At 41.6% G+C, this 16,432-nt stretch overlaps 1 protein-coding gene across 3 annotated transcripts in view; it reads left to right on the top strand.

Moving 5' to 3' along the window:
• Positions 1-16,432, top strand: part of limk1a (LIM domain kinase 1a) — a 78,065-nt gene that overhangs the window by 43,144 nt on the left and 18,489 nt on the right. Inside the window, exon 1 of one of the 3 annotated variants that reach the window (XM_049576478.1) lies at positions 10,890-11,068. The exons of the other annotated variants lie outside the window; for them this stretch is intronic. Coding sequence (XP_049432435.1) covers positions 11,006-11,068 — 63 coding nt within the window. The 5' untranslated portion in view covers positions 10,890-11,005. Of the gene's footprint in view, positions 1-10,889; positions 11,069-16,432 lie in introns of those variants that run through there. 3 annotated transcript variants of the gene reach the window in all.

Here is a 16,432-nt window from a genome sequence, read left to right as displayed (position 1 = left end):
CTAAAAATAATAAGCCAATGTTGACTAACATGGAGCCCAAAGCCCAGTCTCATGTGTGAAAGTCCTGTGCTTGACCCATTCAATGAGTCAGATCCAGCCCTCACTCCTCCACAGCTCCACCCTCTTGTCCAAGTATGGTCCCTTGCGGCTTTTCCCTAAACTTAACCATGTAGTTTAGTTGTAACTGCAACTGTTTCACAACATTAAGCGCATGGAACGTTAATGGTCATTTACGAGCTATTTGTCCACCAGAAGGTGAGCTAATTTAGAAAAAGGATCCTGTGAGTTGTATTCAGAGGGCAGGAACATGGATTGGAAGACGTGTTGATTTAAATTCAGGTCATAAAACTGAGGGTGTCATGTTGCTCTAGTGGATCAGGACGCAGCCCGTGTAGCCTCAGAGCCTCAGAATGTCTCAAAGTGCTTTTCTTATTATGATTATCTAACTGCATATGAAACTCCCTCTCCCTGCAACGGTTTGATGTTGGAAATATGGGGGCTGTATTTAACCATTTTTCTTATCCTTTTCGAAACAGACTTCTTGTACATGTTGGTCCAAATGCAAAACTGCAGAACTCTCCAGTTCAAGCGAGGAAGTAATGGACCTTGAATGCAAATTGTTCTGTCGACTGCTGTTTCCAAGCTCAAGGATGAGCTGTTAAGCTTCAGATAACATGTTTACATGTCAGTGAACACAGAAAAAATTCTCTTTTTGAGAGTGTGATTGTAAATTATTTACATTGTTTAGTCAGTGACCACAGCTGCCCTGTGGATGGGGCCATTGCCCTAACTGTCTTGGAGTATAATCTTGTATTGAGAGCACTTTCTGTGAGTTGTACAGTATGAGCATGCTGGTGTGTGTGTGTGTGTGTGTGTGTGTGTGTGTTTGAGCGTGCTGTGTCATCTGCTGCTTCTGCTCCTGTCAGCACCTGCAGCCTTGAGTAAACTGGTTGTAATTCAGCCTGATGTTGTTCCTCAGTTATTTACTGCTCTCCACTCAGACTGATGTATGTGCTGAATACTAGTTAACTGATCTAATTTAATTTCCTCTCCTGCCTCTCTGTCCGTCGGGCACACCTGGTACTGACTGATGAATATGCAGTAATCCCGGCCATCTCCACATTCACTTTGGAGTCAGTCTGTCTTTCTGCAAACAACTTAGGGCCAAGAGCCAGCTGATGGGAGCGGGGCCAGACATCGACCCGGGCCTGTTTGACTTCCAGAGTTTGAGAGAAGATTCTGAGTTCACGGTTTCTCACTCTCACTGCGTTATCTTTGCCGCAGTGTTCTTTGCCAGCCTGCTCTCCACACTGCTGCATGTCTTTAGAGTCAGTTCACTGTTGACCAGCAAGACCTGAAGGATTAAATACCATGGCCTTTGGTCAAACCTTCTTTGATTTAATGATGGAGTGATGATGTAGGTGAATTCATGTGGTGAGGTTATGAACTTTAAAGTGTGAGAGTGTAATCTCTGAGGTAAACCAGTGAAAGTCCTGGAGGCTGTGTATACTGTGTGAATTTGAGATGGAACTACGATTGGTTTTGTAAATGATTCAGGAGTAACAATGGATGGAGAAGTAGATTAACTCCTGGAATCATTACAAGCAGTCTGATTGGAGAAAAGTCGAAGTGTTTGACACAGGCATGACGTTCCCAGTCGTCTATTTTGCAATTGTTGGTGGTGCTTTTTGTGGTTGGCTTGGACGGTGGTGGCATATGGCTGAGTCACTCATCGGGATGAGATAATCAGCTCACCAGACTTGAAACTCTGCTCCTGCCTCCTAGCTAGCCAGGTGGAGGATTCAAATGTAAACATAATTAAACATCGAGGACAAGATGGAGAAGATGGGCACCAGCTGAACTAGCATCCTGCCAGCCATTGTGCAGGCGTCAGATAATAAACTGGGTGACCTTAATGTTAATCAGTTTCAGGAGCTGTAATATCCTTTGATTCATGGAAACTTGGCTGAATTCTGGACAGCACCATTCAACCATGTGACTCTTTTTCTATATGCCGATCTGACAGAGCCGAGGACTCTGGCAAGAGAAGGGGAGAAGGAGGCCTGTGCTTTGTGGTAAATAAGGATTTTTGTGTCAGCGGGAAGTTGAGGTGCTGTCCCGTTCTCACTTGGGATTACTGCTGTATACTGTTAAGAGGTGTCTACAGAGCAACACTGCCCATGTTCAACAAGAGGAACCATGCAGCCGGCTTGTTGAGGTCGGGATGTGTGGACAGTTAAATTATTCTACAATTAGAAACCATGGATCACCAGAACCATCTGAAAACACAGACAATTGTAAAACAGCAGCAAACAATATAAGAAGATACAATATGAACTAAATTACAGTGCACAAGTTAACCCTTAAAAAACAGACAACCCGTGGACGGCTGCCAGAGATTGTTGTTTAAATAATTCTGTCTAAGCAGATCTAAAATAAGAACCATAACACCTAGAACATTCATTCTTTGAGCAGTCTTCTTCATCACTATGTCAACACCTGATGTTACCTTACCCTACCTTATGTGCCGTGTAAAAACAGTGTTTTGTCGTAATTATGCTGGAATTTCCCTGTAATGGCCACAGGAGATTGTTGTTTGCATAAACTGTATATATCAATCTAAAATAAAAACCATAATAGCAACAATATTCATTCTTCTTGCAGCTAAGGCTTCTGTCTTCCGTGTCATCATGTTGTACACTGGTAATGACATCACTGCGCTGCCTTACATGTGGTTAAAAAATGTGCGGTGGTGCCAAAGGAATGAATTATGCATCCATCTCAGCACCTTTTGCACTTTGCTCATAAAAATTAGCATATTGGGATGTCAGTGAATTAGTGGATAGAGCAGGCACCCCATGTACACAGGCTTCGTTCTTGCTGCAGTGGCCCAGGTTTGACTCTAGCCTGTGGCCCTTTGCTGCATGTCTCTCCCTCTCTGTCTGACTTTGCTGCATGTCACTCCCTCTCTGTCTGACTCTTTCACACTTAACTGTCAATCAATTAATGGCAAAACACCCAAAAAATAATCTTAAAAAAGAGGATATTTAAAAAACTAAATAATGTATATACTCCAAATAACTTGTGAAGTGTTAAGAAATATTGTTTTCATATTTCTACATTTGAAAGTACTTTGGATCAACATGTCGTGTGCTTTTATTTTGTAAAATTGATGAAAAAATGTATTTAGGACAGAATTTCAATACTTTTATCAGTTATTATGGTTTATTGACTTACATAAACGTTTAGCTTAGGTTGTACAGATTTTAGGGATAAGACGCATTTTAAGAAATGACATCACAATAAGCAAAAATGCCAGTGTAGGCAGACCATTTCTGTTGCAGAGTTAGAAGGGTTACAGGAGCTGACAGCAGTTGTGCCGTTTACGTTTCTGTGTGACAAATTAATAACCAAATGATTGGTTCTAGAGGCTGGGTTATGCTAGAAAGAATGAGTTCATAAAACTAGTTGTCAGAAGACAGTGAAAAGCAAAAGTGTTAAAAGCTGTTTTAAATTGCCTCACTCGACAGAGAAAGAAAGGACCCAATATTGTTTAAATACGGAGTAAACAGCACACATTTTCAGAAAGTTTCCCTAGCAAGACATTTGTAGCCAGACATCTGTCTGATTATACACCGGGTGCCTTGTCATGATCAATCATGAATTTGCTGTTTTGTGTATTTCAATCGTGTTAGTGCTTCCAGAAAAGCTGCTATCAGGTGGCTGTGATCTGGGCCTTACTGGCATTATGCTAAATCTCAGGGACTTTCTTTGTTTCTTTTTTTGTACTTTCTTTGTTTGTGAGATTGCAAGAATTGCTCAAAGAGCTGAAGGTGAAGTCCAAGAGGTTTCCCAGAAATCGCGAGATCATATGATTGTTTGGGACTTTTTGTCAGCATGAATCCAAATCACGTGTTTTGAAAGTTGCATCATGTGCTGCACTTCACCCCTCGTCACATCTTTACACCAGTCATTGTTTTCTGTTTCAGTCTAATAGATGTGTTTGGGTCTTTTCCTTATACGCTGTTAATAAACAGACATTTCTTCACCAGTAATAAATGGAAAACATAAAGAAAAGCACCAAAGAAATGAAATAACTAAAACATGGACATCATTGTCTTACATGTTTGAGTGTTTTAGGGAAGTTTGTTTGGTTTAAAAAGTGCAGAATTTTTATTTATTACATAAAGTTCCCAGTATTACACACTCAACGTGTGGTATGTGTTGTGTAGAGTTTTAAAAGATTAAACCAGAGCAGTGGAACACAGAGAGATCTGGGTTCAGTGTCTTGAATTTATTCTGACTTTATGAGTGGTATACAAATATTGTCCCTCTTATGTCATTAGTGTTGAGAAATTTAGACATTTTAGGGGCTGGATCAAACCACCAATGGAAAGTCCCAGATTTTAAATGTTCTTTATAACCTCCCACTGGTGTGAGTTAGCTCTGTGGGTGAGTGGGAATCTGTAAATTGTTTCTAGAAATGCCTGATGATCGTCTTGCCTCTAAGTGAACACAGACACATGTGTAATAAGTGTTGGGAAATGTTCTCTGTTAAGACATGGTAGCTGTGCAGGTTGGGACATTGTTTTCCTAGCAACAGGATTAAGTGTTGATGATCTCATCAGTGACACTGAACGCAGCCTGAACACAGCGTTCTGTTACAGTGTAAAAACTTGTTTTGCATGATATTTAGGATAAGAGTTGCCTTTTCAATAAAACCCCTCAGGGAGGTCAGAGGTCACACACAGAGAGGGGTCTTCATGCAGCTGCCTGGGCCTCAGTGTCTTTGCTCGAGGGCAATTGTGATGGATGTGTCAAACTTCAGGCTTTATGCTGATCTTCTTTTATGTTTTAAACATTGTAATCAGTATTAACACTGGGATTTAGAGAGGTCATAACCTAACCTTGACTTAAGTGTGTTTTGAAACTTGTATAGCATTTCCTCTTTCCAGAGTGGAAGCTCTGACGAAAGCAGCAGCCCCTGTAGGCTGAAATCCCCCCCGTGGCAAAGCTGTGGGCTGCTGGGTTTCACTTCTGAGCTGACTGCCAGCAGGTCTGACTAAACTCAACCGCACCTCAGTGAACATGAAGTCAGTGGTACAACTTTTTACTGTTGGTGCCAAAGGTGATAATATCGATGTTGTGTTCACAGCTTGTTTGTGCTGCCACCAAGCAGCCAATAACTCAGTTATTGCAGGATAAAATGCACAAATATAACATTACAGTTGTCAACATAATGACTCAATTAGCCTCCATAACATACGAGTCATGTCAGAACAGACAAAGCTGAAGCTGTAAAAACCCTAAGTGTAGTGACTTGAGTATGAATTTGTGTTATTGCTTGTGAAGAAGAATGTCTTGTTTTTTTCTTTCAGAAGTTAAATAGTCTTGTTTTAAAAGAGATTTACTCCATGTCAATACTTGACAGGTGCAGTGGTGATAAGAGTTGCATCCTTGGATCTGTTTTATTGTCTTGTGTATTTTCTGAAATCACTGGCCAAATGAAGATGATGGCAAGATATTTATAATGGCATCCACTGAACAGCGGTAATGGGAGACAAATTATCAGCTTACCATTTTCTCCAGTTTATCACAGACATGTTGGCTCTAAGATGAAGGCGCATTTGAAGTTCCCAAGTTCCTTTTTTATTTTTGTGATGCAAGACTCCTGAACTATACATGAACTATGGTGTTGTTTTGGGGGTTTTTTTGCACATGAAACAACATACTTAAAAATGCACGAACTAGAACGAACTTCAGATAGAAAATGTTTAAAAGTTTCAGTCCCTCTCCGCTCAGAAATATGCCTTTCTTCAGTTTATGTCCCCCAAAACTTCCCTAATACGACTTCCTACTTCAGTGGTTCCCAACTGGTGGGTCGCGGTCCAAAAGTGGGTTGTGGGTCCATTCTGACTGGACCGGAAGTGACTCACAAATGTGTCAAGATTGTAAAAAGCACACTTCTTTTTAAGTACAATGACATTATGGCACAGAGATTTTATGTTGAAGTGCAGTTTCCTGCTGTAGAGTGAGCGAATAACGGACACACCTAACATTTGGTATGTGTTGTGCAGAGTTCTGTTTAAACTGCTTAAAAGATGAAACCAGAGCAGTCGAACGCTGAGAGATTTGGGTTCAGTGACTTGAATTTAATCTGACTTTATAGATTGTATACAAATATTGTCCTTCTTGTGTCATTACTATTTAGAAATTCAGACATTTTGGGGAGTTTACCACTAACAGCTACTTGCTATGAGCTACTTGACAGATACAGTGAAGTAGCTCCACCCCATAGCCAAATCCATGTATGACGCTGAATTTATTAAACTGTGTGGGCTTTGAATTAATGATGAAGGAGAAATCTGGACCCTGTGGCTGGACTAGTTGGGAACCACTGGCCTAAAATATCTGACCTTGACTATACTGACATGTATCAGTGCAAAGTTGTTTTCCCCCTTCTACTGAAGGGGCCGACATCTGTGCACTTCCCTAAAGTCTGCAATTCAAACGTACCCCAGGCAAGCCAGATTAGTCATGTCACTAACACAAAACCCAGTCACTGTCTAATATAGGAAACATATATTGACAGAGGAAGTAAGCGTTAGCATAGTGAGAGTCTGGACAGCAAACATGGTAGAGTGTGCAGTTTTTGGATAGAAACTGGACCCTTGAGCTTCATTATTTGACCAAAACCCCATAGCAGATATTATTCTATGTCTTACAAACAGTAGTGTGGTGTCAGCCATTGCTAGTTAATCTAACAAGCCAACAAACAAGATAAATAAACAGTGCTAACTACACTCATCATTCTGGCAAATTTGCTAGTTGCCAATTTTGGTGCACAACAGACTCCTCATCTGAGTCTGGGTTTGACTGAGGCTCAAACATGTACGGCTGAATCTCTGATGTTTCCTCTGATACTTTTTTTAACTGTTAGGTGGGAAAATACATTAAATGTCAGTATTTGTGTCAGGAAAACATGTCTGTAGAGGGACTTTAATATGATAGTGGAACTGTCATTAATAACGAGACAATAAAAGGTCAAAGTTTTTGGTGACTTTTGCTTCAGACTCTGTAAAGCTGATGTCCAGTTTAATATTTTTAGTTGTGTGTCAGTACAGTCACAACTGATTTATACCTGCTGAGTGCTGCAGTTACCATACAGTAAGTTCTGTAAACAACCTGATGATTCAAACAGCACGTAAACACCACTGTTGTTGTTTCTGTTTGTTGACCTTTCCCCTGGATGCGTGTGGATTTCTCTGGACCAGTTACCGGTGCAGCTCTCATGCAGTAACTTAATCAGGTTTTCTGTGCCAGCTGTCTCTCTCTCTGCAACCTTACATTACGTGCAGAGAAGATGGCATATTAATATCCGCCCACTCAGATGGTCCTCTGAGGGGGTGACACATGGCACGCAGGACGTGTTGGGGACATGAAGAAAGTGAGACAACAAGGGCGAGTAAGACGTGGAGCTAGGGAGAGGGGAGTGGAAGAAAGAGTGAGGCAGCAACAAAGATAAAGAGATTATACAAGGCAGGCGGAGCAGAGAGCAAGACAGGGTAATAAGTCAGCTGAACGCTATTAATAAAGATCATAGGAGCACATCATGTCTTGATTTGTGCTCAATGCTTTATAAATGTGATCTTTTCTCTACATTGAAAAGAGCACAGTGATACTACATGAACTCTGCATGAGACACAACACTGTGTTCCTCCTGAAAGTGGAAGTGTTTGGCATTTTCTCAGTTTTATTTTCAAGTGGAACAAGAAGATCTAGGAACAGTTTTTATATTAAGCAATCAACAAAACATCATACAAGAATTTGTCAATTCAACAATATTGTGGGGCCTCCCTAGTATAGTGGTTGGAGCACTCGTCTCATGTGGAAGGTCCGTGGCTGAAATCCTGCTGGGGTAGGCATCAGCAAAGGCATGCGGTCACAAGAGGTTCCCCGAATCAAATGGGATCAGATTCCTTATGGAGGCTTCAGGATAAGAGCATAACTCCGGAGTCTGAGCCAAGTCCTCAAGCCTGTTGTAGACAGAAGGTCCCAGACGTAAAAACGCAGATTGAATCATCAACAATATTGTATTAAATCACTTAAATCACTTATCAGACATAAATGTGACACATGTCCTGGTTCAATGGATTCTCATACAACAGTTTGTGTGATATCTATCAGATGAGCACCCCTACCAGTTAGATTTAGGAAAAGAATCATGGTTGGGTGACATCACGTTACCTTAAGTTATGTATTTAATGTTACGTGATGATGTATCCTTGAATCACTCAGAGTTTACTTGCTTACACACGGGACACAAACACCAATCTCCTGGGGGAAAGAAGTGTGTTTGTTTGACCCATCCACCACCCCAACCTGCCTCGTTATGCAGACTTTCGCTCTTTATACAACTTCCTACTTCAGTGGTTCCCAACTGGTGGGTCAGGGGTCATTCTGAATGGACCACAAGTGACTTGTGAATCTGTCTGGTTGGTAGAATACACACTATATTTTGAAGTACAGTGGCGCAGAGCTTTTATTTTGAAGGGCTGTTTCCTACTGTAGATTGGGTGACTAACGGACGGCTACTTGACAGAGACAGCAAACTAGCTCAACAACATGGCCAAACACAAGTATGACGCTAAATATATTAAACTATGTGGACCTTGAACTGATGACAAGGGAGAAATTTGGACCTCGTGGCTGGACCAGTTGGGAACCACTGCTCTACTTGACTCTGGTCAGCATGTTAGTCTTGTGATTGGAGCCTTTGTGATTACATCTGATCACACAAATCAATGTCTCATGATTACATGGGTTACATATGAATTCTGGTGCATTAGTTTAGGTATACATGACAACAGTCTGCCTGGCTCCACCCTCTGAAAGTTTGTAGTTTCCCCTGGTTTCTCATCAGTGTAAAGGCCCTGACACACCAAGTCGACAGTAGGTGTTGGGCTGTCATCGGGTGTGCCCCACATCATTGGCCCTCATCAGCCCTGTTGGCTTTTTTTTATTTTTCATTTATTGGACAGTTCAGTGTGTTGAATGAGTGTTGGCGACAGTGGAGCCTGTGGGTGAATGAAATTACTGTGATTGGCAGTTTAGCTCAGTACACAAGAAGATAAATGGAAGTGAGGAAAGTAAACATATGGCTAAAGTCAAGACAGGATGAGATTAAAATGAACTTGTTACATAAGGTAAGATTATTTTTCTTTAGCCATTGAGCTCTTTAGCAGAAACGTTTTGTTATGGTTTGTGTTATTGTTCACTGGCCCATTAAATATACTTTGTTCTTTCAACATTGGATTGTGTTGTTAATATGCTAACTGGCTAACAAGCGTCAAGACGGTCCTCCGGTTTCCCATTTTGAATGGCGATTACAGATGACTGCCGTTTGCTGGTATGGAGTTCTTTCCTCTCACGCAGGTGCAGAATGTATGTGCTGCTTGGCCGTCAACTTTTGTCTTTGCAGTGTGTTCATGTGCAACTTTCTGACACAAGCGACATGAGATGATGCTTACACAAGTTCTCTGAAGTCTGTTTGCTGTGTCTGGGCCTTCAGTCTTTGATTGTCAAGCACTAAAAAAGAGCAACTTAGAGGTTCTCAGACATGTTCACTATTTTTGGACATTTTATTGACTTAATGATTAATCGATTAATTGCCAAAATAATGGACAGACTTACTGATGATAAAGAGCATCATTTTGTAGCATTAATAAGCACGTTATAGTGATCAGAGGAACAGAACAGAATTACATACAGCAGTGATACTTAACTCAAGTTGAGACAGGGTGCCAGGTGGCTCGTTGACCATTTCCTAATCCATCCATCCATCCATCCATCATCTGTAACCACTTATCCTCCTCAGGGTGGCGGAGGGGCTGGAGCCTGTCCCAGCTGACAGTGGGCGAGAGGCGGGGTACACCCTGGACAGATCACCAGACTGTGACAAGGCTCCATTTCCTAATTCACAACGAAACTAAAGTGATTCATGCTGGGGGGGGTTTGGACTTTGAATGTAAATAAGGTGCCAGGGTGCATTTAAAAAGCATCATAATAGAGCTTATTTATCAAAAAAAGGTGCCGGGTTGACGATGCCCCAGGTCCCGGCTAAGCCACGAATGTCCTCAAACGCCCCTGCACACACCTGAGCTGTGCAGGGCTGCTGCGACTGGATAAGCCTCTTGACAAAGATGAGTGAGGACGGCAAATGTCAAAAGATTGAAAACAGGCAATTTATTTATTATAATTATATATATATATATATATATATATATATATATATATATATATATATATATATATATATATATATATATATTATACTACTAAACATTATTAACACTTGTTTAATTTTGCAATCAGTTTGCAAAAGTGGCCACGTGGCTACAGCCTATGATGTACAGCACTGTATTTATTTACTATGTAGGCTTAAAACAATGCTGTCATGGCTTTGTTTCACCTTTATAAAATAACATTCAACACAAACATAAACAAATTATTATCCTCACAAAAGGTCCCATGAGTCAACCCTGTAACTGTCACCTTTCTCTGGTTTAGAAATGTGATTGCAGGAATGGGGGGCAGCAGGGGAGAAGAGGGGGGAGCGAGGAATTTACTGAAGACACCAGGGGGTGGGGGTAGAGCAGTGTGTGTGTTTGTGTGTGGTTGAAGCAGCCGGGTGGCGCGTGTGCAAGAGTGGGCGGGGCCAAACAGGAAACGATGAGGTCATAGCAAAAGTGTGAGAGAAGAGGAAGGCAGGGTGGGAGGGGGGAGAGCCAGGAGGAGTGACACTGATTCAGAGATGAGCTCAGCTGCAAAGGCGTGGGCTGCTCTCTCTCTCTCTCTCTCTCTCTCTCTCTCCCCTCCCTCCCCCTGCCAGCTCTGCTCTCCGGCCGGTTTGGCTGCTGCCAGTGTTTTGTTGTGACAGCGGGGGAATCGCCTGCCTCACTAGAATGAACTAGAACAGCGAGGAGAGTCGCCAGCTCTCGCTGACATGGTGGGAGATTTGTTTTTCTGGAGCTTCTGCTGTCTCAGGCTGTGGAAGAGGGATAAGAAGGTGAGGCTGCTGCTCGGGGTGACTGGGGGTTCAGTGGGTGATGAACAGGGAGCCGGTGAGGAGGCAGGGAGGCAGACTGTCTCAAGCTGGCTGAGGTGGTTTGCCGGTTGCTCCTGCAGAGACTCTTTCCATCTATATCTCTTTAATTTTGAAACTGGAGTGAAAACATGAGGCTGTGTTTTTAAAACTGAAGCTGAAGTATGATACTGTACGCTGGAGTATTTTGTGTGTCATTTCAAACTGGGTCAGCGTACTGCCTTGTAATTACAGATCTGTTCTTCTTTTTCTGTCCGGCGCTCTGGCTTTATCTTTTTTTCATGTCATGAAAAACTGATGAGCCATGGCACGTGTGCTATTTATAGGGAGCATTCTTCCTCAGATAAAAGTAGGATTTAAAGTGTGTGAGTGCACACATTCAGGGACGGACAACAGTTGTCATTTCTAATAACTGTGTCACTGCATCATGTTATTTTTATTTACCACCTACTTGCTGGAAACCACAGTGGAAGTGCGAGTTGCAGAGCGGAGGGAAGAGGCTGAATATATTAACAGCATTTCTAAAGCCGAGGCCTGTGTATACTGTGATACTGTACTGTTTGTGGCTGAAGGGGGGTTTCCATTCAGACAGCATCAATGTGGCCTTCTGTCTTCTCTCTCAGGCTATCAGTATAATTGTGTTTGCCTAAATGATGTGTGCTGTAGAGAGTCTAAAAGTGAACCAGGATCATGTCGTCCTTTGACTTTATTCCTACTCCAACAGCCTCGACTGCAGCAGTGTGAAACATCTTGTCTATTGGCGCTTTAAGAATTCCCTTTGACACATTTTTGAGATCTGAACCAGCGCTAGCTCTCTCTGTGGGGGAGTATCAGATACCCACTACACATGTTTTTACTATTTCTTCAAAACATCTGCATGAGATCATTTTTAAACCTCAAGCTCTGTGTTGATTCTGGGAGCTCAGTCACACATGGACTGTGTTTATGAGTTTAGCCAGTGAGGGAGGCTTATTAAGTGAAGTTCATTACATCAAACATGAGGTTAAGCAGAGCCAGATCTCCCATAATTTAGCGAGGCCATTCAGAAGCACCTTCAGCAGTGTTGTTATGAGATCATGGTTCCACATTTAGCCAGAGCCAGTGAAGTCAGAGGGTCCAAGTGGTGTTTATGTGGGACTTGTTGAGGTAAAGAGACCAGAGGGTATGCAGGAGTTCCTGATGAGGTCCTGCTGTGTATAAACACGTGTGCACTAACACACTTAAGTCATCTTAAGTCATCCCTAACACATATTGTTTTATATCACTTTCAATCCCTTTGTTGAATGAGAGCATCCACTTGACCCTTAAACTGTTTTAAACTTGTTTTTAGTGTCACAAAATGCCCAAAACACAAAAATATCTAGTTTAGAGGCTGAAAGCAGTGAATTGTAAACGATTTATAAATCAAGATAGTAAATTAATTGACTAACAAGAAATTAACTAAAGGTTTTAGCTCAACTTACGCCTATAGTACACTTTGAAAAGACTTTTTACAGACTAAAGTATTTTAAAGTGTGACATTCTTAGTTAATAATCACACATGCAAAGATTTTGCAAAAACTCGAGGTCTTGCATGGTCAATATTTGCAAGACTATATACAGCTAAAGTCTTTTTGAGATTGCACCAATGTTACACCAAACTCCCTTTAAGAAATACAACATATTAACGGTTCCTTACGTGTTCGGCATCATTATGACCTGTAAAGATAAACTGTATTTGCGTACAAACTTCAAATTTTGAAATTTGGTCGCCTTGAATCACTACCAGCCTCCATTGGTTAGGTGGCTATTTTAGTGAGAGGAGACGGGAATTTAGAGAGGCGAATCATCTCATTAATTAAGATTTCTCACTAAAATAAGCACTGGTTGGTGGATCAAATGCATGTTGAATTAAATACTGACCCTTGCTCACTCCACAATTCCACCAGTTTCTCCAAGAGAACTGATGTGTTGTTGCGCCTCCCCTCTGTTCCCTCCCTCCATGTTTACTGTCTACCTGGTTTGCTGCTTCTTGTTTGGTGCTGGAGTGAGCATACCTATTGGTTGTTGACAATATTCACAGCACTGAACTTCGGTATTCGCATGAGCCAAGGCAAAAACCTGACAGTAATTTTAAACATGTTTGATTTTGTCAGAACATTAAGATGAGCAAAAGACCCAAGACTCAAAACAGCTCAGACTGAATTTTATGACCAACTTACACCAAACGATTGAGATCACAGGAGCATGCACTAACTCTAGTGATTTTATTCCCACGCTGAAAATATGACAGTGTAATCCCTTGGAAGTTAGTTTATTATAAAGGCATTAGTGATCTCCTCCTCTCTTTATGAACGATCCCTCAGATGTATCAGCTCCCTGATGCGCTCAGCCTACATCTGATAATTATCTTGCCTTCTTTTTAACTAATTTCTTTCATTTGTGATTGAACAGTTGGCATCTATTGCTGCTTTTTATCTGTGATTTTTACTACTAACGCTTGGCAGACACACACTCATCTTCCTTTCATTACCAGATAATCAACAAAGGAAATGTGAAAAGATGTGATGTAACTGGAAAATGTCACAGAGGGAAAATCTGAAATGTGGTGAACATGTCATGAGGGCAAAACAGAAACTAAAAACCAAAAAGAAAGTAACAAGTAGAGGTCAGAGATGTTTTACCAGCTGCTTAAGGAAAAGATAATTACATTTACCTCTGTATTATTAGTGAGTTTGAATTTCAACTCAGCTGGTATGAGTAAATAGTTTTTAACTCACATCCAAACATTTAACATTAGGTGCTAACTAATAATAATGCCCAGAGAGGTGACCTCAGCTCAGGAAAAGTCAACATGGATGACTTAGGACCAAAATGAGTCGTCAGCATCCCTGACTTACTACCACATGTTTCTTAGCTCTTTAATGTCGTTGAGAGCATCAGACTGCCATAAATTCCTCCAAATGGCCTAAAAGGGCTTGTTCACATTCCACAGCTAACTTCAGGTCGCACATATAAATCATTAAAAACAAATAAAGCTTAAGGGCCCTGACACGCCAAGCCGACAGTCTCTGTGGAGGACTGTCGCCTGAAGTTTTTCAGGGCTTGAGGAGTGACCGCCATCAGCGTTGTCATGCTCTAAATAAAAGATTGGGTGCTTTTTAACCTGGTAGTCGGGAACCCATAAGAGGTTAAAAGAGGATTCTTAGGTTCTGTATTCATGTATACAGAAGTTTTTTAAAATGGAAATATTTTGCTTCAGATTGAAAAAGCACTCTTGTCCACAAGACCTTAGCTTTACAAAATTTCTCCGACCACACTGGGACGCAAAAACGTATCTGTGTGCTTGCCAGTGTTAGCCGTCTTCAGCAGATCTCATTACTGTTGATTCCCCTTTGATATGAAGACCAAGGAGCTCAAGCAATGCTGAGTTTTCCTTCCATTCCTCACTGACAACAATCCCACTTTTAAAGGTGTCCCACCATTTAGCGGTTCAACCAGTCCTGGTGATCCAAAACTGTCGTCTCTGGCAGACTTTAAACCGTAGACGCTGAGGTGGAGGAAATAACATTGGGTGCAGCTGACGACTCCGTTCGTCTGTGAAGGGGTGCAGCAGTACTAAGTTTAAGTGTCAGGGAGTCATTCGTCCAAGAAGTGCAAACAAAACATAAAAAAAGTAGTTAAAAGCAACGCAAAGCAACAAAAGGCATGCACGAGTTGACAAAATGACGTCATTGTTTCCCAAATGCTCCGTTTTATACATCAACAAAGATAAACAGTTATCAGAGTTTTGAAAAATACACACCTTAGAAGGAATTGTTAAAAAACATCTCTGTTTTAGTGTTTAGTGACCTGAATCTCTGTCTGCATGTAGACAAGAATTAGCAGAATCACAAAATATCTGTATACGTATAGACAGGGCCAAAGGGATTATAGGATGATCACCGGAGTACGAAACTGGTGTACGAAACTACCACTACTTTTTTCTCTCAGCTTTGACTCCTCTCTTGTAAAATAATGTATAACTCTCTAAGAGCCAGTTGTACCAGCTCTTCATAAGTTCAAACATAGCCTAGTTATAACTAAAGTGTTTTAATACATTTATCACAAAAACTGTTCTTACAGAGGGAATAGATTAAAAATGTTGAAGAAATACTTGAGTAAGAAGTCAAGTAAAATAACTTGAGCACGTCAGCTACAGAAACATAGTGTCTCTTCTTGTACTCTTCTGTTTCTATCAGTTATCCCATAAACAGGAACACCTTTCACAGTTTCTGAAGTCAGTGTTACTGTGACTGAGCTCCTCATCACAAATGGCGACTGAACATTGTGCTGCCACTTGATCCATTTACTCCTGGACCCTGTCGACTTCCTCAACCTTCCCTCGGGCGGACATGTTTACACAGCTTTTGTTTGTTGCACTAGAAGAAGCCACGAGGCTACATGACCGGCTAACACTGAGTCACACAATCATGAGCACGATGAGGCAATACACAAAAAATGAAATACAGTCTCCGAGGCTGGAGGGCACATGTACACACAGTGGAGCTAATGGTGTGTTAATACATGTGATGTTTCTTGTATCCGTCTCCTGAAAACCGTCGAGCAGTCACATGGTGTCAGTACCACGTAGATTTATTTTGAAATTTGTCCCTGTCTGTCTTTGTATCTACAGTTTGGAGAGGAAGCATGTCCTCAATGTGAGCACAGCAGCTGTCGCCTGTCAAATGGGCTTTTAAAGAGGGTGTGGGTGGCAGCGTGTGTGTGTGTGTGTGTGTGTGTGTGTGTGTGTGTGTGTGTGGGTGCGTGTGGGGGTGAATGTGTGTGTCATGCCTGCTTGGCAAGCAAATGGCAGCCACAGTGTCAGGTTGTGCAGAGCCACACACCCTTTTCATCTCCGTCCAGCTGTCCTCTTTTCCCATCTTTCCCATTTGTAGGGCTGCACCTAAGTGACACACACACACACACACACACACACACACAGAAAATTCACAGCTATCCACAAATAAATCATGGTAACATGGTTGTTTTAAAATTTAAAATTATCCTTCCATCCCAGTGATTCTTCTATGCTTAGATCCTTCTGTTAACTCATCTCCTTTTTGTACTTTCGATTTTCTGACGCGTTCTGTTTACACTCTCCTGTAACGTCAGACAGTAATTGTTTATGGCTCCTTTTTATGAGGCAGCTAGGAGGACAAATAAAGAAATTATGTCGGTCAATAAGCCCTACAGCTGCTTTCTTCCTTTGTCCATTACAAAGTCATTACATCTGCCCTCTCCTCCCGCTCCCTCTCCGTCCCTCTGCGGTGATGTTGTGTTGCTGTCGTGCATGAAAGCTTTGAAACA

This window comes from Epinephelus fuscoguttatus, linkage group LG5 (genome assembly GCF_011397635.1).
Source record: "Epinephelus fuscoguttatus linkage group LG5, E.fuscoguttatus.final_Chr_v1".
Lineage (NCBI taxonomy): Eukaryota > Metazoa > Chordata > Actinopteri > Perciformes > Serranidae > Epinephelus > Epinephelus fuscoguttatus.
The sequence above is the reverse complement of the archived record's forward strand: the minus strand, read 5'-3'. Positions and strand labels throughout refer to the sequence as shown.